Source organism: Vitis riparia, chromosome 16 (genome assembly GCF_004353265.1).
Source record: "Vitis riparia cultivar Riparia Gloire de Montpellier isolate 1030 chromosome 16, EGFV_Vit.rip_1.0, whole genome shotgun sequence".
Lineage (NCBI taxonomy): Eukaryota > Viridiplantae > Streptophyta > Magnoliopsida > Vitales > Vitaceae > Vitis > Vitis riparia.
In genome coordinates this window covers 8,399,472-8,421,130 of record NC_048446.1, presented here as the reverse complement: position 1 = coordinate 8,421,130, position 21,659 = coordinate 8,399,472, and the positions used below count along the sequence as shown (strand labels likewise).

The 21,659-nt window shown below is 33.7% G+C and overlaps 1 protein-coding gene across 2 annotated transcripts; it reads left to right on the top strand.

Moving 5' to 3' along the window:
• Window positions 1–4,316: 4,316 nt before the first annotated feature.
• LOC117934304 (WD repeat-containing protein WRAP73) lies at window positions 4,317–20,206 on the top strand. Of its 2 annotated transcripts, none has more exons than XM_034855988.1 (7): window positions 4,317–4,484; window positions 5,717–5,871; window positions 11,139–11,627; window positions 12,261–12,482; window positions 12,637–12,709; window positions 17,821–17,928; window positions 19,658–20,206. In XM_034855988.1, exons 2-7 carry the CDS (start codon window positions 5,755–5,757, stop codon window positions 20,023–20,025), a joined length of 1,377 nt encoding a protein of 458 aa, XP_034711879.1. In that variant the 5' UTR covers window positions 4,317–4,484; window positions 5,717–5,754; the 3' UTR covers window positions 20,026–20,206. The 2 variants fall into 2 exon arrangements, with proteins under 2 accessions (XP_034711879.1, XP_034711878.1); XM_034855987.1 differs by having other exon boundaries at window positions 5,689–5,871.
• Window positions 20,207–21,659: the final 1,453 nt, after the last annotated feature.

The window sequence follows — 21,659 nt, the reverse complement described above, 5'->3', positions numbered from 1 at the left end:
GAAGTCGCTTATAAGAGACAGTCAGTGGGGTGAGCCTAACTAATTGTTGTTATCGTCTATCTTTCCTCTGACCACCTTGTTAGGATTGGTCATTCGAGGGTTTTGAACTCCCAGCTTTGTTATTCATGACTGCTCGATTTGTCACCAAAATTTGCTAGGAAGCTGCCCGAACATCATCCTCGAGCATGACATATTTGTTCGCCTATTTGAACAGGTCATCCATTGAAGTGGGCGACTTTTAGTGAGGGACTCGAAAAACAAAGTGCTTAGACTCAGGCTTCTTTTGAAAATTTGCAGGATAATGTCCATACTATAAGACTCTGTTTGGAGCACTACTTGCCCAATCACTTCATGAAATCCCTCACCGATTCATTCTCCTGCATCTAGATGTTTTGCAAGGTACTTATGTTTTGCTTCTACCTTGTGAAACATAAGTTATGGCCAACAAAGGCCTTTGAGACATCCCGAAAAGAGTTTATTGAGTTATGTGAGAGTCAATGGAACCAAGAGAGGTCGAGCCATGGAGGTTGGGCGGAAAAACCTTGAAAAGTAGCACATCATTGCCAATGTTCAGCTTCATCAGCAACCGAAAATGCATCAAATGGTCGAACAAATTGTTGGTCCCATTGTACATAGTGAATTTCAAGACCAAAAACCCCCTAGGCGGCTCATAACTGATAATATATGGGTCAAATGGGGTGGACAACATGTCATCCAACCGTCGGCCTATGGAGTCGAGTGGAGCCTTTGTCTTTAGGTCACTTACCAATGGCAGCCCTGTACGTTGTGGCAGATGGCTAGGTGACACTTCAGTGTTAGGTTGGCCCAGTCGGATCTTCAACTCATCTGATATGCGTGGCGGTGCTTATGTTCTTCGATCTTAGGGCCCTAAACGGGCTTTCAATGCGTCGGACGTACGAGATCCCCATTCCTACCCTTATTTATGTTTCTCTCTTACGAAACTTGTGGCCTTATCGGGTTGAGTTTGTTCGGTTGAATGATAAGCTAACTTAGGCAACATTGGAGAGCTATTGGTAGAGAAGTCCTTCTCATCCACTTGTTAAGATGGTTCAATGTGTAGCTAGGATGTTTTTTCTACCTGGCTTCGATCCCATCTCGAAGTCATTTGTTGACTGGAGGTACGCCGACTTTTTGAGCGGTGTCCTTTAGCCATTTGGCCTCGTAACTCTTGGTTGTCTTGCCTCGATTATTTTGTCTATCGAAGCAAGGATTACATGCGTCGCTCGTTTTCTTCTTACTTTCTTTCCATATTTTCCTGCCAAGCCCGAAATCGTCTGTCACATACTATCGTGCTCTTATGGGCTTTTGTGTTGGGTTCCCACAGATGACGCTAATGTTGGTGCACAGATGATGTGGATAAGTTTCGACTAGCTTCCAAAATGGATACAACCGTTTGTCCTACACCAAGAAATGTACGGATGGGTTTCCAGGCATGCCCCTTTAAATATTAAGTCAAAGATAATTGACTTGAGCAAGAAAATGTTGTTTTGGAAATATGGCAACATACCTTTCCTATGGACATGGGTGGCTATTTATTCTTGCTCACATGTAATGTCTCCTTAGGGCTTCTAATGGTGCCTTAATTGTGCTTTACTGTGGCAATGATTGACAACCCATAACAGTTGTCTTGCCTTAACGAGTCTTAAATACCGGCGTTTTATTCTTATAACGATTGCATCAATCAAGGCTATTGTTTGGCGCACAATTAATGATTGGAGGCAACTCGGGCGCTATTCTCATTGCCTAGTTGTTTGGGATAGTTCGTCTACTATCCTATGTCCAGACGAACTATCTGCTCAACCTTATGTTTCACCATTTGACTTGGTCTTATGTTCACTATCCAGACGATTGAGTCATGGATGCAAATGACGATAGGGTACGAAAGTACAATGAGAGGTCCATAACCACCTTAACCTAACAAAAAATTATTACTAAATTTAACCGAAGAAAATTTGATTAAATGTCAAAATTACAAAAATAATTCTACTCAAATGGTTGAGGTATTACAAATTTATAATAATTTTATTTACTGGAACTCATTTTCAATGATTTTCAAAAAAAAAAAAAAAATAGATAAGATTATACTCATTATTTGATCACATTTTCCTCACTTCCACGAATTCTCTTTCCATCCAAATAGTAAAGTTATGTTTGGTTGTTGGAAAGTGTTAGGAAAAGAAAAATGATTTTTTCATGTTAGTATTAATATGTAAAATACAAAAGAAAATAAAATATAATTAAAATTAGTTATAAATTTATACATTCTTAAATTATTTAATCTTTATAGAAAAAATGAAAAATAAGTTAAATGAGTTTGAAATAGCATATAAAATAATTTATTGATTTAATTTTAATTTTAATTTTTCTTCACTTTTTCTTTTCTTCCACTATTTTTTTTCTATTTTATTTCCCTCACATTTTATGAGATCCAAACATAGCCTAACTATCTTGACTTATGATGGTTTGAACTCTATTTTATTTGCATTATTTAAATATAAGAAGGTTTGATGGATTAATTCACATTTAAAATTGTTAAAAACTTTATATCCTATCAATAGATTTTTAATTTTTTTTCATTACAAACCAATCAAGATTCAATCAGTAAAATGATTAAGAACATAACTTGTAATATAACTATCTTGTATGCTATACCGTTGATCAAAAATTTAATTTCTATTTGTGAAGTGTTTTCAAAAACAATTTTTGATTATTTGATGTCTTTTATAATGAAAATCTGTTGGAAATCTGAAGTGTTCTTAACATGCTTTTTATTTTTTTTAATTATATTTTGAAAATAACGTTTATCTTTAGTGCTTTATTTTAATCATTTTTATACTTATATAATTATTTTTTAAAAATAGCTCTAAGAAAACAACTAATAAATGTTTTTTGAAATCACTTTATTTGTTTAAGAACCTAAAACTGTTTTCTAGTTATCAAATATGTTTTCATATTTTTTTTATTACAAATAACATATAAAAAACAATTGTCAAACATAACCTAGGGGTCTATTTGATAACTATTTTTGAAACAAAATTTGAAAAATAGTTTCAAAAACCATTCTCTAATTTTTTAACACAAAAGTCTGTTTGGAAACTTAAAATATTTTTAACATATTTTTAATTATGTTTTAAAATAATTTTTATATATAGTTTTTTATTTTTAATTATTCTACATATTTGTATAATTATTTCTTAAAACAATCCTAAAAAATGAGTGAAAATAATATAAAGCAACTAAAAGATATTATATAAAAATATAATATTTTATATTCTTAAGAACATAAATTAGAAAACAGTTTTTGATTTTCAAACGTGTTTTTTGTATTTTTTTGTTATGGAAAGGAGAAAACATTTTAAAAAATAATTCCCGAACATGCCCTATATATTCTCTAAGATGATATAACTGAAAAGTAGATGAATTAAAATTAAAAAAAAACAAAGACATCGTTTGTTATAAAACAAAACATAAATACCAATTGAAATGTAATTCAACTTGTCTTATTTTATACATCATTAAATGACTCCTGGATGTTTGATTAATACAAGTAATAAAAAAAAAAAGAGTTATGTTCCATTTGATAATGATTTTAGGAAGCATTTTTAGTTTAATTTTTTTTTTTGAAAATAAAAATTAAGTGTTTGGCAAAATTATTTTTTAATGTTGAACTTTTTTTTTTTGAAAATTTTTTACATTTTTTAATTACATTAAAATAAATACATTATTATATTTTTTATAACTTATTTTATTGAAAAGTATTATTATTATTATCTATGTATTGAAAATAAGAAAATAAAAATAATTTCTAAAATCAATTTTATACATAATTGGGATGGGGCGGGGTGTGATAGACTGAACTTGTCCCGAGTTTTAAAAAAATTTTCAAACTCGTTCTAAAACTATTTATTTAAATTTCAGACCCATTCGATTAGGGGTGGGAGGTAGGACAGGTACCTTAAAAACATATTCCATTATCATTCCTATTCTTAACATTTATGATAAGTTACTTAATTAACTCTTACAATAAGTTTATGTACAGTAAATGCTATAAAAAGTTATAGTTTAACTTTATTGGAAAGAAATTGAAAATGTTTAGATTTTTTTATTTTATAATATTTTATTTAGGTTTTATAAAAAATATAAGTTAAAATAAATTACATCGAAGCTCTATGCATTTTGAAGAGTATGATTAGGACATGATGAAGAGAAAAATATTATTAAAGTTAGACACAATTTTCTATTTTCTTGAACGTAAATCAAACTACTTTCTTCCGGTAATCATTTCTGACAATTTGTTTTTAGAGCGGGGTTGGAGGGCTGAGGGCTGAGAAAAGAGAGGGAAAACGGAAAACCAAAGAGAGGAGAGAGAACAAGCAGAAGAGTACGGACGCTCTCGACATTGCCACTGCCATTTCCTCCGTCATCTTCTATAATTTCAATCTTTAAGCTTGGTAGACTCTCAGGTTACTCAAAATCCCTTAGATCTGCTACTTTTTAGCTTCAATTTTTGGCTTCCTCTGAAGATGTCTTTTCGATTATAGTGTTTAGTGTTGTTTTTGTGAATGGCTAAACCTATATCTATGCACTCGTTTTGTATCGATTCGGGATCTCTGCAATGTGGCTGAGTCTGAGACTCGGTGATTTTTCAATTGAAAAGGTTATTGCAGAGGATCGAGTTGGATTAGGCAGCGGGTCTTGGACGCGTTTAATGTCTGTGACTCTGCTGTTCTGCGAACTGAGTTTGCTGACTCAGTGTGTTTTACGTGAAGCTAGTTTGGTTAAAGTTGATTTTGAACACTGAGCTAACTCTGTCTTTTATTTGTTTATACTTTTTCTTTGCTTTTTTGGTCTAAGTGCATTCCTTAATGCTTCACATTCAGCAAAAGTAATAGATGCATCAATATAAATTTAGCCTCTACATTGCAGATATGTTCATCGTCCCTTCTGATAACCTATCTATCTCATGGTGCTTGATTTTCTCGAACCAATTCCTTACTCCGGAGGGCTCTGCTGGATCACCCACTTGTATTCATGCTAGGATTATGAAACCGACAAGAGCTAGAGTCATATATTAAAGGTTTAGAAGTGCCCCTTGTAATCTCAACAACACAGCATTGTTAATAATTTAAAAAAGGATTAGGATTACTACCTTTGAAAATTGGTATATTACTAATTACAATGGTTCCAAATAATCAAATCTGAAGTAAAAAAAATATTTTGCAACTGCTACAGAAAGTTGTGATGTAAATAATCATCCTTATAATAGAGTACATTGAAAACATTAAGTCCTGTCCCAAATGCTCTTGGGATGTAGCATTCCTCTCATGGGATAATTTTATCCCAGTGATGAGGGATAAGTGGCTCTACTAGGTTTTTAATGTCCCAGTGCATATCAATTCTAAGGTTGGGCCAAATGCCAGATAGGACATAAATTCTATTCAGTAATGCATTATCCCTGTTTTGTTATCAGATACATCATTCGATGTGTACTTTGGAATCTGTGGACTGATATTTGTACATGAGGAAGGATCCTAATTTCAAAATATCGTATTATACTTTTATAATATTTCAGAGTTAACCATCATCGATATTATTGGACATGCACTCAGAATTTAGGGGGCTTTTTTTACTCCACTGTTTGAAAGCATAGTATTGCGTATTTGACAGGCCTAAATCTTCTTTTATGAGGTTCAAGTGTTGGAGTTGCTTTCCCATGAAAATTTCATAACTGCAATGGAGTTCACTGAATCTTATAAGCAGACCGGTCCGTGTTGTTTCTCACCAAATGCTCGATTTCTCGCTGTTGCAGTTGATTATCGTCTTGTGATTAGGGATGTGTTATCGCTTAAGGTATTTATCAAGCTTTACTTAAGTTTGAACACAATTTGTAGTTTCTTTTTCTGTTTTTTGGGTTATGTTTTATTAGGTTTTGAGAAAGTAGAAGAACAAGAGATAAAAGAAAATCACGAATCTTATAATTTGGTGCTTTTTTGAAAAAACAAAAGTCACCTTAACAAGTTAAATGGCTGCTGCATTGAGGAGAAAATTTTCAATTTAATTAGATCTTGCCCTTGATTAGGGAAAATAACTTAAACCATACTAAAGAAAGGGGAATTTTCACATTCCATTGTGTTTCAGATATATAGAATAACAGTGTCCAAGTTCAATGCAAAATAATGGATACACATGCTAAAGGAGCAGCCACTAAAAGTTTTTCTGTAAAACCACCAAATCAGCAAGCAAGAAGCAGTCCCTCAAAACTCCATAACTCTTCTCAAATCTTTCAAACTGTAAATTAGTGGATTAAGTAGAGAACCTGATCATTATAACATCACTAAACAGTGTTAAAAGACAGTTCATTGCACAAGAAAACCCTCATTCACAATTTTGAAACAGGTATGCATTTGGAGCCAGCTTCTCTTTCTCTAACACCATAATTTATTGTGCTAATTAATCACCATGATATTTTATGAAATCCTCATAGGTGGACTTGATGGTTTGAAATCTGGACACTAAACACTAGAATGATGTTCCGAGATTACTCTGACCCAAAATGTGCCCCGAAGAATCAAACTAACCACTTGACTCCCACTTCCTAAAATGCAGAATTTTTTGAACTTGTCTTTTTAATGGAATGCAAAATTTTATTACATAGAAAAGAGATGTAATAAAGGAGTAGATATAACTTCCTATTCCCTACTTCCCTACTAAATGAAACCAAACGTAATGAAGAGACCATATTCCTTAGGCTATGTTTAGTTCTTAGAAAATTTGATAGAAAATGCAAGGAAAGAAAATATAGAAGAAAAATAGAAGGAAATAAAATAAAAAATAGATTTGAAGTCTTTATTATTTTGATATGCTCCTTCAAATTCATTTCACTTATTTTAAATCTTCTATATAAAGATTAAATAATTTAAAAATGCATAAATTCATGAAGAAGTTACAATTTGTCAAATCAAAGTTGAAAGAATGGAATGAGGCGTCTTTTGGAGATTTAAAGGAGAAAAAGAAAAACATTCTTACAAACATCGATAACATTGATGCTAGGGAGTAGGAAGGGAATTGATTCTAGAACTTTTAGCAATGAGGGCCTTAAGGAAAGGGTAATTGGAGGAGTTGTGTTAAAGGAAAAGTTGTTTTGGAGGAAAAAAACTATGGTCAAATGGATAAAGAGGGGACTGCAATAAGTATTTCCATAGGGTGGCTAATGGTAGGCAAAATAGGAAATTTATAAAGTCCTTGGTGTTGGAAGAAAGGTTATTCTAGATAACATAAAAAACATCTAAAGAAGATAATGCATTTTTTTGGAACGTTATACTCCAAGCCTTCAGGTGATTCTTGGAGGTGAGAAGGACTGGATTGGTTTCCCATTTCAGTAGAGAGTGCTATATGGCTAGACTGCCATTTTTTAGAAGAGGAGATTCACAACGCTGTATTTCAATTCAACAAGGAAAAGACTTCTAGGCCTGATGGATTCAACATTGTAGTGTATTAGGAGTGTTGGGATGTGATTAAGGAGGATCTTCTAAGAGTGTTCTTGGAGTTTCACAAAAATAGGGTAATAAACTAAAGCATCAATGCTACCTTCATTGGTCTTATGCCAAAAAGGAGTCAAACTAGCAAAATCTAAGACCTATTAGCCTGGTTGCTAGTTTGTACAAGATCATAGTTAGGTCTTATAAGGGTATATACGAAAAGTTGTCCATGATACCATCTTCATTTCCCAAGGAGATTTTGTTGAGGGGAGGTAGATTTTGGATGTTATTTTGATTGCAAACGAGTTGGTGGATGATGAAAGGAGATCAGGAGGGGAAGGGATAGTCTTCAAAACTGATTTTGAAAAGGCCTATGTTCATGTAGATTGGGGTTTTTTGGAACATGTACTTGAGAGAAAAGGAGTTTAATTCAAAATGGAGGTCTTGGATGAGGGGATGCTTGCCCTTGGCAAATTTTGCTGTCTAAGTGAATGGAAATGCCAAAGATTGGGTTTGAGAAGATTTCTGTGAGGAAGGAATCATGCTCTGTTAGGGAAGTGGCTTTGGAGGTTCTTTAGGAAAAGTCATGCCCTTTAGCATTTGGTAATTTTGAGCATTTATGAGACAATTTTTTTTTTGATAGGTGAAACACGAGAATATATTAAAAGCCTTAGAAAAGGGCACAACAACATACAAACGAAGTAAACAAAAAGTGCCCAACATGGGAAAACCAACTAGAGACACCTCCTAACACCCTAGAAAATTAGGTTTTTCCCTAGTCAACTCTAAAGCCCAATTGCTTACCATACCAAAAAACGAATCAACTTGAAATCCTCATTGAACAAGAACTTGATTCCCATTGCTCCTCCCTGTCCTTAATTATCATAAGAGACCTATTGTAGTTAACTGAGCACTCCAACTTTCGGATCTCCCTCTTGAAATGGGAAGATGAGTTTGGCTTCCTCTTCCTCCTCAAAGCCTTGACACCATGCCCTCTCCTTGCATCTGTCTTCCTCAAAAGGGAGATAATCTCCTTTTCAAAACTCACCATTGGCATCCCCACATAGCTACTAAAATTATCAGCTTATTAAAGAGGCTATTTGAAGGATGCACCTTGCTCATTGAACATCAACTTAGACTTCAACTTGGAAGACTCTCGACTCCTTACAAAAAGGGTCTTCCACAATGTTTTGTGGAACTCCAATAGAGATCCATCATTGAACAAACATCTTAAGCGGTTGATTTCCCTCTCCTAGAGACCCACCAGGAAGCCCCTTTTGTGTTTGAGACTTCTTTTAGCTACGGTTGCCTACCAAGAGTTGATTCAAACGCCTATCACCATCAACTGGCACCTAACCATTGAAACCTTAGTTGCTTTGTGGTTGGGATGCCAACATTATGAGACACATTTTAATGGTTGGGACGTCAACAATACAGTCAAATGGTCACATCGGTGCCCTTGGAGGATTGTTGCATAGATTCTCCATTTTTTTTTGTGCACACACTCTCTTTGTGGTAGGTGATTGGATAAGAATTTGTTTCTGGAAAGATTTGTGGTGGGGGGATCAACTTTTGTGCTTGCAATTTTCAAGTTTTTATAGAGTTGTCACATTTAGAAATCTCTTCATTTCAGCTATCCTTGACAATGCCTCATTTTTTTCTTGGAACCTTAATTTTCATTGTAACCTCATTGATTTGGAGATTGATTTCAAAGACTCGTGACCTCTTTTACTCATGTGAACTTGTCTTTGTTTGTCCCAGTTGCGATAGCTTGGGTACTATCCTCTTCAGGCTTATTTGTAGTAAAATCTTTCTTCTTAACTTTATCTAATATGCTAGATTGGTTTCTTTCAATTCAATCAAATTTTTATGGAAATCTAAAGTCCCATTTAAGATCAAAGCTTTTACTTGGTTGTGTCGTATAAGAGTGTAAATACCAATGACATGTTACAATTGATAAGACCTTCAATGCACTTAGTTTTGATTGGTGCATTTTATATAGGGTGAGTGGAGAGATGGTTGACCACCTCTTTCTACATTGTTGATTACTTTGAAATTATGACACAAGCTGGGATGGATTGTGTTTATCATATTAGTTTATGTGACCAAATATAACCTAAGTTTCTAATTAATTTTAATTATATTTGATTTTCTTTGTCGTAACCTTTCTGATTTTGAGATAGAAGATTTAGAAGACTTATGCCTCTCTTGCTCGTTTACACTTATCACTATCCATTCTAGATGCGCAGTTTGGTCTTGATCTTCTTCACGTTTATTTACAATAAAGTCTTTCTTTTCAATCTTTTCCAACCATTGTGATCCAATTCCTTTTCTCCTAAAGTTAAGTCCTTTATTTGGTTACTGGCACATAAGAAGGTAAACACCAATGACATATTACAGTTGAGAAGACCTTATAAAATCCTTAGTTTTGATATCTATAAGTTGTGTATGAAGCATGGAGAATCAATAGATCATTTCTTTTACATTGGCCTTTGACTTTGGGCTATGGTACAGATCATTTAGATTGACTAAGATGGATTGGGCTCCTCCCAAGAGTATTTGTGATATGATAGCCATTTCATATAAGAGATTGGGAAGCTCTAGGGAGAGGCCTAGTACTGTGGCAAACTGCTTGTATTGCTTTGATTTGGGTTATGTGGTGGGAAAGAAATGCTAGATTTTTGAGGACAAGGCAAGGACTTTAGAGGCTCTTTGGGACACCATTCATTTCCTTGCTACTTTTTAGGCCTCTTGCACCACAATTTTAAGGGCATTCCCCTTAATGTGGTTCAACTTGATTGGTTAGTGGTGTATAGTTCCAAGGGTGTCGGTTAGTAAGGAGAGGTTGCTTTTTGTACTTACCATATGGTTTATGGTATTACTTTTGTTTAGCTTTTGTTTGTGGGAGAATTCCTCATCCTTCTATTGTACTTCTTATACCTAATTTAATGTATATTACATTGTTGTTTCTCATAAAAAAAAAAAAATGATTTTCCCTGGTATTTTCCATAGGACAACCAAACGTGAGAAAATCATTTTCTTTAACAATTTTTTTTCTTTCCTTAGTACTTTCTAAGAACCAAACATAACCATAAAGTTTTGGGAGACTCAAACACTATATATACACTCTTAATGATTTAGGTTCCAAGAATCTTAACTGAGACAAAGCAGATACTAATTTCTAGTGGTGTGCTGCTGACTCTATGTTAACATCAGCAGTCTGGATACTAATATTAGAGATGGTGATATGTCTCTGCCCATGATTAGTAAGTTCCTTAAGCATTCTGTTCCCTCTTACACCAATAGAAATTGTTGGGGCTAGGATTCATAAAATTAGAAGAAAAGTGTTTCGCCTTTTCTAACCCGTAAATTTATGGGTTAGAAAGGTTAAAATAATGACTGTAACATTTAAGAATACATTAAAACTGCTTTGTATAATTTTGCTTCTTCAGGGCTCCATCTGCTTTATTTTCATTGATATCGTGTAACAATTTCCCTATGACTATACTAATTGACCTGCTAAAACTCAATTTTTGTTTTTCCGGATGGTAAACCATGTTCTTTTTTGTTTTTTTTTAAAGATTTTTTTTTTAATTTGTTGGTAAATAATGAAACTTAAAATTTTATTTTCTGATACAGGTTGTGCAGTTATTCTCTTGCTTGGATAAGATAAGCTACATTGAGTGGGCTCTTGATTCAGAATACATACTTTGTGGTCTCTATAAGAGACCAATGATACAAGCATGGTCATTGACTCAGCCTGAATGGACATGTAAAATAGATGAAGGTCCTGCTGGTATTGCGTATGCTAGGTGGAGCCCTGACAGTCGCCACATACTTACCACATCAGATTTCCAATTACGATTAACAGTTTGGTCACTGGTGAACACAGCATGTGTACATGTGCAATGGCCAAAACATGCATCTAAGGGCGTTTCCTTCACCCAAGATGGAAAATTTGCAGCTATTTGCACAAGGCGTGATTGCAAGGACTATATTAATCTGCTGTCTTGCCATACATGGGAGATTATGGGTGTTTTTGCTGTTGATACGTTGGACTTGGCTGATATTGAATGGTCACCAGATGATAGTGCTATTGTTATCTGGGATTCGCCTCTTGAATACAAGGTTTCCAAATTGACACTTCTCATTGTTTGTTGTGAATATGAACCATAATTTTTTTTCTTTATTGTTGCAATTGTGGAGTTCTCTTAAAGAAGGATTTTTTCTAGCTTTGATGCACATTATAGGATGGATTGTAATCGATACTAATTTTTTTGCTGCATCAGCCAAATCAGCTGACATGGTGCATGCCATGGCGGCTTCCCCCCCTCTTTTTTTTTTTTTTCTCTGAATGAGAAAAACATTCAATAATGTGGTTCTCTTAAAAAAAGATTATATTAAAACTGTATTCATAGAATGCCGTTCTACTTGTTTTCCTTATTTTTACTCTAAATCCACAAACAGCATCTGATTTCAACTAGTATGTTATTAAAAATATTACTCCAAAAAAAGCAAAAGTTCAATGTGGTTTAGAGTAAAAATGAACTTTTACTAATTTTTCTTAAACACCAAAAGGGATACATTTTATGTGGTTTTAGAGTAAATTTTTCTAAAAAGATCTATATTTAGTTAATTAATCAATTAGAGTTAAAAAATGTTGATTTGTTATATTTTAAGCTTCAGATACTGTACAGTTGTAGTGACAAACTATTCTTTGTTGAAAAATGAAAAGCTTAAAATCTGCATGGTTTGGTACAGGTTCTTATCTACTCCCCAGATGGGAGGTGCCTATCTAAGTATCAAGCATATGAAAGTGGACTAGGTGTGAAGACCGTTTCATGGTCTCCTTGTGGTCAGTTTTTAGCAGTTGGTAGTTATGATCAGATGTTGCGGGTTTTGAATCACCTGACTTGGAAAACATTTGCTGAATTTTTGCACCTATCTACTGTTCGTGCTCCTTGTTATGCTGCTGTTTTCAAGGTAATTCTTTTTTTTTTTTTAATTTTTTGTTTTTATGTCAATTGTCACTATACTTGATGATATTTATTCATTGAAGTTACCTATCAAAAAAAAAAAAAAAAAAAAAAAATTATTCGTTGATTTCAGTTTTTACCCTTTGTTTTTATTATGCTAGGAGGTAGATGAGCCTCTGCAACTTGATATGTCAGAACTATGTTTAAGTGATGATTTTATACAAGGCAATTCTGGTAAGCATTTGATTATGTTTGATATTGACCTCCTACATGTTTCTTTACACAGATGAGGTTTCGACATAAAGATAATGCAAAATTTTATTGTTTACCTGTACAGAACCCTACTAATTTCTGCTCATTAATTCAGTTTTGCAACGTTTGAGTAGTTATATTTTCTTTTCTTGATAGATCTGATTTATTTTTCTGGATGAATTTGATTTATTTTACTCATTAAATTCTCTCTATTTTCAAGCCATAAGAATAACCTCTATTTTGTCCATAGGCTCCATAGACAATTTTCTTTTGGGTCTCTTTATTATGTAAGGTCTTATGTGTCAAAATATTGTGTGAATGGCCGAATACCTTGGCCTTGAGTTTTGTATATTATATATAGACTTTACAAGGATGCTATACATGGAAAGCACATAAAAGCAAATAAATTCCAGCATGATTCTAGCCCTATATATGTAAATTATAATCTGTCAAATAATGTATGCTAATTGTACAGAATAATAAATGGAGAAATAAGGAAACAATTGTGGGCTAAAATAAGGAAAGAAGTGTGGGCTAAAATAAGGAAAGAAGTGTGGACAGCAAAGCTGTCCTTTGACAGCCCCCCTCAAATTGATGCAGGTTGATCAACAAGCATCAATTTGCTACTTAGCAAGCAATGTCGATGACGAGGGAGAGCCTTGGTGAAGATATCAGCAATTTGTAAGTCAGTGGAAATATGTGGAAGAGTGATAACACGAGCTTCAAAGGCTTCACGGATAGAGTGACAGTCCACTTCAATATGCTTTGTGCGCTCATGATAGATAGGATTGGCCGTGATCTGAATAGCACTTGTATTATCGGCATGTAGAGGTGTAGGATCGGTCTCAGAAAAATCTAACTCTGCAAGCAAACCTTGAAGCCAAATGATTTCAGAACAAGCAAGAGACATCGCCCGGTACTCAGATTCCGTAGATGACTTAGAGACTCTGTTTTGCTTCTTACTTTTCACAAACATCTTAAACTAAAACTCCCAGCTAAGATAGTTTTTGCCATTGAAACGAACAATAGAATATTCTTCAGACATTATGAAGACAGAAATAGCCTAGGAAACAAAAAAAAAAAAAAAAAAAAAAATCGTCAAAGAGCCTAAATCTGATAACAAACCTCCAAATAATCGAAGATCTCCAAGAGCCTAGAAGCGAAGAAACCTAAAGAAAACTCCAAGATCACACCAAAGATGTGTTGTCACAACCACCAGAAGAAAAAAAAAAAAAAAAAAGAACCCAAAAGCTGGGCTAGAGTCCGAGAGCCCCTAAGGCTAAATTCAAGAGCCCCTAGGGCTAAATCCGAGAGCCCCTAAGGCTAAATCCGAGAGCCCCTAGGGCTAAATTCGAGAGCCCCTATGGCTAAATCCGAGAGCCCTTAGGGCTAAATTCGAGAAAACCCAAAGAAAAACTAGAAAGCGTGTAAACTCTAGGTTTAGAATACAAGCTTTGATACCATGTCAAAATATTGTGTGAATGGCCGAATACCTTGGCCTTAAGTTTTGTATATTATATATAGACTTTACAAGGATGCTATACATGGAAAGCAAATAAAAGCAAATAAATTCTAGCATGATTCTAGCCCTATATATGTAAACTATAATCTGTCAAATAATGTATGCTAATTGTACAGAATAATAAATGGAGAAATAAGGAAACAATTGTGGGCTAAAATAAGGAAAGAAGTGTGGGCTAAAATAAGGAAAGAAGTGTGGACAGCAAAGCTGTCCTTTGACATTATGGAAAGAGTTTCCAATTCAATTTGCATCATGACATTGACTCTTAAAACTTTTTTTTTTTTTTTTTCAATTTGCCCCTTAAACCAAACTCACCTTTTTTTGTGATATATTTCATGTTAATGATCTTTGTCCTCAAGTGCACTATAAATTAGTCATTTAATTGAGTAGTTTCTTCCTTGCATCTAGCATATTTACCACCACAATTGAATATATCACTTTGGTTGAAGCTCTACATATTTAAAATTTAGTTTAAGTTTGTAAACTGGAAGACTGTAAGCATTAATGAAATCTTGTTTCCTCTTGGTTGCTTCCAGCAATCAACATCTCTTATTTTGATGACTCAATTACATTTAGATTCCTGTAGTGATTGTAGAGCTGCTTTTAGCTAGAGAATTGCTTGGGATACTATCTAAGAATCAGTCTCAACTTTATAACGAGGGAAATCCATCTTCCCTTGGCCTCTGAAAATGGGAGATTTTGTAGGGTTGAACATTGAAATTAGATTGGAATAGGACGAAGGCCCTGTTTATAAACTCACATAGACATTGTAGATTATATTAGTGTCACTCATGATGCACAAGGGGTTCAGGAACCTGGAGGGGAGCCTTATCCTTGGGTTAATAAGCAGTTTCTCTGGTTCTGCAGGAGTGTGGGGGTTTCCGATGAAAGGCAAGAAAGGAACATTTTGAAAATACTGATGAATATGGAGGCTAGGGGGAGATACACGAGCTCTTTATCATCTAAGAAGAGGGGAGAGAGAATTAGTCCAAGAAAGGATAGAGAACATAGAAAACTATCCAGTTTTGTGAATTATGATGGATGTGGAGGGAAAGCAGCTAGCTGAACTGCTGACACTTGGCCTCTGTCCAAGGTATCTAAATGAAGCTTTGTGTTGTCTCATGAAATGTAAGAGGATCCAAACAAAAGGAAAATCATTAAATCTTTTTGGCATCTTATAAACCATAGCTGGTATGCTTACAGGAGTAAAAAATGTGCTATATATCCACAAGAACAATATGGAATTTAGGGGTGGGCAGGCACCTACTGCGGGGTCTCTTGATGCTAGGGGGTCAGCAGGTGGACTGCTGATTTTGAGTGCTCAGAGATGGAGGTTGGCACTTTCTTTTTTTTTTTTGTTCGATCAGAAACAAGGATATAGTAATTATGGATAAAAAGTACAAGAGAAGGATGGGGTATCCTCCCCATGAAATACAAGAATCTGATAAAAGTGTGATTAAAACTCCTCCACTATATGAGGAGAACTATACAAAATGTTTAGTCCACTAAAGTCTATACATCATTTCCGAACAAAGCTCTTCTCATTGTTGTTCAACCTTTTTGATTTACAAGTTGAACTCCAATTGAGTTGAATAACATTGGGAGGAGTACTTTTAAATGCAATAGTATAAGAGGCTCAAAAGGAGGAATAGAAGTGAAGTAAATCCCATAACATCTCTACCGTCCTCCACTTTTTCTCAATGATCCTAGCATTTTTTCTGTCTTGTAGGTTCGGAAATTGTGATTAAAGCTTGTCTTGAATGTTCCAAGGGATTTATGGTTTGACTACACGTGTAGAGAGGAAGGAATATGGGAAGAATTGGGTTCCATTGAAGGCTTGTTAGAGGAGCTTAGACAGGGGAGGGGGAGTATGGGACATAAATGTAGTTCACTTAACGTCTGAAAGAAGAGGGTATAATGTCTTTTACTATGCTACATAGGTTTGGATGTGGGTATTAGGTGTGAGTACATGTTTGGGTGTTAGATCCTTAGTATCCCAAAATTTTAGGATAAGGGAATTCGATTGAAGGATCTCAACTATGAGTGCGGGTACATAGGTATAACATTAAGGCAAAATAAATTAACACTAAATATAAGCACAATAAGATAAATGTAAGTTATCTATAATACTTCATGGTTAATTGTAGTTCACCACTAATTGTATTAGAAGAATCTATTTATTATAAGTCTTCTCTTTTAGTAGCATGCTAAGAGAAATCTTTAAGAAAATATTAAATCACGTTATTAGTGAACCTTGATTAGTTTAAAAATGAATTTTTTTTTTTTTTGTTGATTTTGTAATAAAAATCTTCTAATACACGATATGGTGATAAAAATAATTCATATTTAATTTCTTATCATATACAAAATTTGATTTTTCATATTAGTTATTATAATTTATCTTGAGATTTTTTAAAATATTAATTTTATATTATCTTTATCCTATTAATTATTATAATTATTTATTTAATTTTATATGATATTAATTATTTATTTAATTTTAAATTTTATGTATTATAATTTTAAAAACATAAGAAAGAGATAAAAACACTTCTTCAATTACAAGAGTAGGAAATTGATTAAAAATTCTTTATTTTTTATTATAATTTATTTCATACTATTATCTGATATAATTTAAAAAATTAAGAAAGAGATAACCAGTGAAATAATTGTGTCTAATGCAATATAAGTATAATTAAAAAAGAATAAAAGAAAGATATAAACCAATCATAAGTTAAATAACTGTATTTGACACAGATCTCACATCCGCACTTGTGTCTACATGGGTATTTTGGTTGAAATTAAGGGACCATAATTAAAATATATGGCCAGAAGATACCTAAAATTCATTTGCTTTATTATCTAGGGTTGATTATTAATAGCCAAGGAGTAGGAATTCAGTCTGTAACACTTCTTAAGCCTGAATAGGATGAAACTTAATTTGATTGTCAGTTAATGGATGTACATGCTTGAGGCTGGAGGACCTGGATGCAAGATGATAAATGATTTATGTACTGAAATCCTATTGGCTCAGCGACCTACTGGATGGTCTCCCATTGATATTCTGTTTGTCCCAGGCCAATTAGGTGTGGAGTGGCACCGATTTCCAGAGTGTTGTGGGTGAGTTTTATGATTCACATCAAATATTTAGAAGTGAAATCCCATGGTAGAAAATTGTCTCACATTTCAATTGCATCATATGTTTGGTATACTTGATGCTAATTGCTATTCCTTATTGATGAAGTCATATTTCAATTGAATTTTCTTGAACTTATATTGCCTTTATCCCTGAATTCTGCTTTTTTTTTTTATTTTTTTATTTTTGTAAATATTACAATGGGAAGACTAGAGCTATCTGGTTGTTTCAATGGTGTTTTAATTGTAAATTAATGTTTAATGAGCTACTTTAAATTGCTTTGAATCATCCCAAAACACCTCTGTGCAATGACCCTTCTCCAACCACTAAAGATCTGCCTTATAAGCCATTTTTTCCCCACACATAGATTCATTTGTTAATGATTATGAAAATTCCATCTTTCAATTGTTTTACTGGATCTTTCTTTCTCTGTAGATGCTCCAGAAGGCCATGTCCGAGTTAGGTATGAGGTTATGGAGGTGCCCATTACATTGCCTTCACAGAAGCCTCCTGCAGACAGACCAAACCCTAAACAAGGAGTTGGTAAACCCCTGCTTCCTAAATTGTTATGACAATGCAAACTAAGGCTTAGGTTTTTTTTGTCTTTCTTTTTTTTGGGTGGAGTGTGTGTGGTGTTTGTGGTGGGGGTTTAGAATCATGTTTGTGTGTTTCGTGAAGACTGTTCATTCTACAAATTAGAATTACATCTAGTGATAAAAATAAATATAGAGATGAGTGCTTTGTAGTGCTGCACATAATGCAATTGCAGTAGATTTAGGTTCACAGAAGAAATAGTTTCAAAATTGATCTGAAAGGATGTTTAAAAGCTGTCTATATTCTGGATTCCTTTGCATTCGCAGACAAGAGGTATGCTGAGAAGAATTTGTAAAAACATTTGCACAACCTTCAGAAAAGATCAATCATTTTGCTCAAAAAATGTCCTTGGTTTAGGCTATCCAATGATCGTATTTTTCATTGCACATGTGAATTGCTGGTGGGATGTAGAAGGATTGGATTCTGAATGGTCTAGGTATATCTGATTTCAATTTGATAAAACACCTTTTCAACTGAATTTAATTGTTCCTGGAGGCCCTACTATTGTAAGTAATGTGAATGCCCCTTTGCCTTTTCCATTTTAGCCAATGGATCTGTATGCTTTTGTCTTAGTATTTCTTATTCAATAGTTTGTTTGTGAAATGAGTATTTCACCCTATTTTCTCATTGGCAAAACTTGGAAATTAAGAGAACCACATTTGACATCATAAATATCAGGATCCAACATTTGATTGTTCCACCTGATGAAGTATCCTTACCAACTAGCAAGTTCTTCAGTGTACCTAGCAAGTTCTTCAGGGTGAAATGGAGGCGATCAACAAACTAAAAACATTCACATCTTTTAGTGGACTTATATAAATTATTGGAAGGCTCATAAACTGAGTCTTCCTTTTTTCCAATGTTGATATAAAATTTCCTCATAAGAATAATTAGAATAGCGAAAGGGATCAATAAAATTTTAGTGCAAGGTTTTGCTGTAGAAAGTTCACCATTTGGGTGAATGAGTATGCAAAAAAATTTACAAGTAGCTCTTAAGGGGGTTACTCTTTTGTAAAATGAGCTTGTGATACCCAATTGAGTTGGTTTTTATGCTTTACCAAAACAGATTAAGTTGTACCCAAATTTGTTCTGCTTGCAATCAAAACCTTTGCATCAGTTTCTGAATCTTTAAATCTTGAAGTGTCATCATATTTGCTATGGGTTAGACTTGGATTGTGTTTAAAGCATGATTTCATCCATTGGCTGCCATATGAGTGTTCTTTTGATTGAGATAGGATGGCAATCTCATTTATCTAAGACATTAGGATGTTTCTTTTATTGAAGCACATGTAATCATATTATCCCATAAATCTCAAACTATTTACTTAACAAACTTATGATGACAAATTTGATCAAGTTCTTTCTTTTCGTGTTTTTGGCTCGAAATAAGATAATTCATTGTATAGAACTTGGCAAGTACCATACAAGGAAGGATGAGAAATCCTTCAAAGATTTTACAAAAAGTGATGAAAAAGAGTATGCCTATACCTCCAAAAGAAAAGAAAACAAAGCAAACTGTTCATCTTATAAAGGAAATAAACACAAATTATCTCAGGGGGTAAAAAGCCCCCGACTAAGGATAGCAAGTCTCTAGCTCCTTGTTGTAGGTTAATGTTCTAGTAAGGTTATTTTATTGAACTTATTGTGAAAATTTGACCAGCTTACCTCTTTACTATAGGTCTTATGTCATGGAGCAAAGACAGTCAGTATATTTGTACCCGCAATGATAGTATGCCGACTGCTGTCTGGATATGGGATATACACCGTCTTGAGCTTGCTGCCATCCTGGTCCAGAAAGATCCCATTCGAGCAGCGGCTTGGGATCCCACGTGCCCACGGCTTGTTCTTTGTACTGGAAGCTCGCACTTGTACATGTGGACACCTTCAGGTGCTTACTGTGTGAGTAATCCGTTGCCCCAGTTTTCAGTCACTGATCTCAAATGGAATTCAGACGGGAGTTGTCTTCTCCTCAAGGACAAAGAGTCATTTTGTTGTGCTGCTATGCCTATTCTGCCAGAATCTAGTGAATATAGCTCAGATGATTGAGCAGTGTTTTAAGAAATTCTTCTTCACTGCCATGCTTTCAGAGCTGACATGATTAAAGGCTTTTATTACTTATTTCTAGGCAGACTTGTATGTAAATTTGAGTTTGTGGAATTGTGAAACTGTGTTTTAATTTTATGTGTTATTAAATTATTTTAGAGAGTGCAGCGTGTTTTCGATTTAATTGTGGGAAAACGTTATGCTTGGTTTCGTAGTGGAACCCACTGAAGTCTAAATCTGGATCTTTGAATATGTATGGTGAGATCTAAATAAACGAGGGTACAAATAAATGGCCAAAGGTAAAGGGTGTAAATAAATGAGATTATGATACAAATAATGAGGCTTCAAAATATATATATGGAATCACTTGATTGATGATGTCTTTTTGATACTTACCCAAAAAAAGTACCATTCAACTGTGTAGACGGATCCTTAATTGTATTTTGAGGTTGAGTTGAGTGATGAAAGCTTTGTAGGTGTTTTGAACGTAAACCTGTTTGGCCAAATGGGTTCTGCTATTTAAAGGGTACCTAGAGACACCGCCTAGGACTTATGTTCTAAGCCCTTGAAAGCTTTGCTAGATGAGATTTTGATTCTTTATTCCACCTTCATTCTCAGTTTTAATTCATTTTCTCTTCCTACGTACCGTACACTCTTAATGGTCTACTGGAGTTTTGGATTTGGCTGAAATAGTTTAATATTTATGCAACAGAAGAGTGTTTCCAGAACTCTTCACCTTGGTACGTGTCCCATGTGAGATTAGGAGTCAGTAAGGGGAGGAATCAAAAGTGCAGTGCAGTGCAGTGCAGGGAGCTTAAGATTTAGTAGGGAGATTTGAAGAATTGGTTGGCTTCACACCCTGTCTCAGCTTTGGGGTTCTATCACCTCCTTAGGGCTTAAAAGGCCATTGAAAGCCTAATTTTGGAAATCTACCCCTTTATCATTTTTAGATCGTATTTTGATTAAAATATTCTCATTCTATTATTGTATAAATAACATTTTTTTTAAAATCTACGTATAAATACTTGAAATAATTAAAGACATTTATGTCAAAAAATGAGTTACTCTTCAAGAAAAAATATAAAAAAAGTTAAAATTATAAATATGAGGATTATTTCATTCATTTTAACTAATTAATTCAAGATAAAACAATTACATATTGGGAAGAAAGACCTGTCGTCTCCTTTTTTAGAACTATGAAATATAATTATTTTTGGATAATAATGTCTTTCAATAATTTTTTTTCCTGAATATTACATTGAAATACTTTTTAAGGAAAAAGAAAAAAACTTACAAAGTTAAAAAAATATCAAATTTAAATTATATTTACAATTTTAAATAAGTGGATATTGTTATTTATTTATTTATTTGTTTAATTTTTTATTTTTTATTTTAAATTTTATAAATATGAGGATTATTTCATCATTTTTATTTTAAATATTTTTATTTTTATCAAGTTGAAAATAAAGTTTGGCTAATAAGGAGATTTTATACAATGAAAATTATTGGGAATTGAAGGAAACAAAGATGCACAAATGCTAACTCTTTCTTTTGTTTCAAAATATAATCCTTTTTATATGTTAATAAATGTTTTTTTTTTCAAAAGAAATATTATATTTGGTAAATCAATTTAATAA

What these genes read in the sequence shown, in the direction of transcription:
- LOC117934304 (XM_034855988.1), top strand. Translation starts at nt 5,755, where the DNA reads ATGGAGTTCACTGAATCTTATAAGCAGACCGGTCCGTGTTGTTTCTCA. An exon ending in GGGATGTGTTATCGCTTAAG is followed by an intron (nt 5,872 to 11,138) that starts GTATTTATCAAG and finishes TTTCTGATACAG; the next exon opens with GTTGTGCAGTTATTCTCTTG. An exon ending in TTTTATACAAGGCAATTCTG is followed by an intron (nt 12,710 to 17,820) that starts GTAAGCATTTGA and finishes CTTTCTCTGTAG; the next exon opens with ATGCTCCAGAAGGCCATGTC.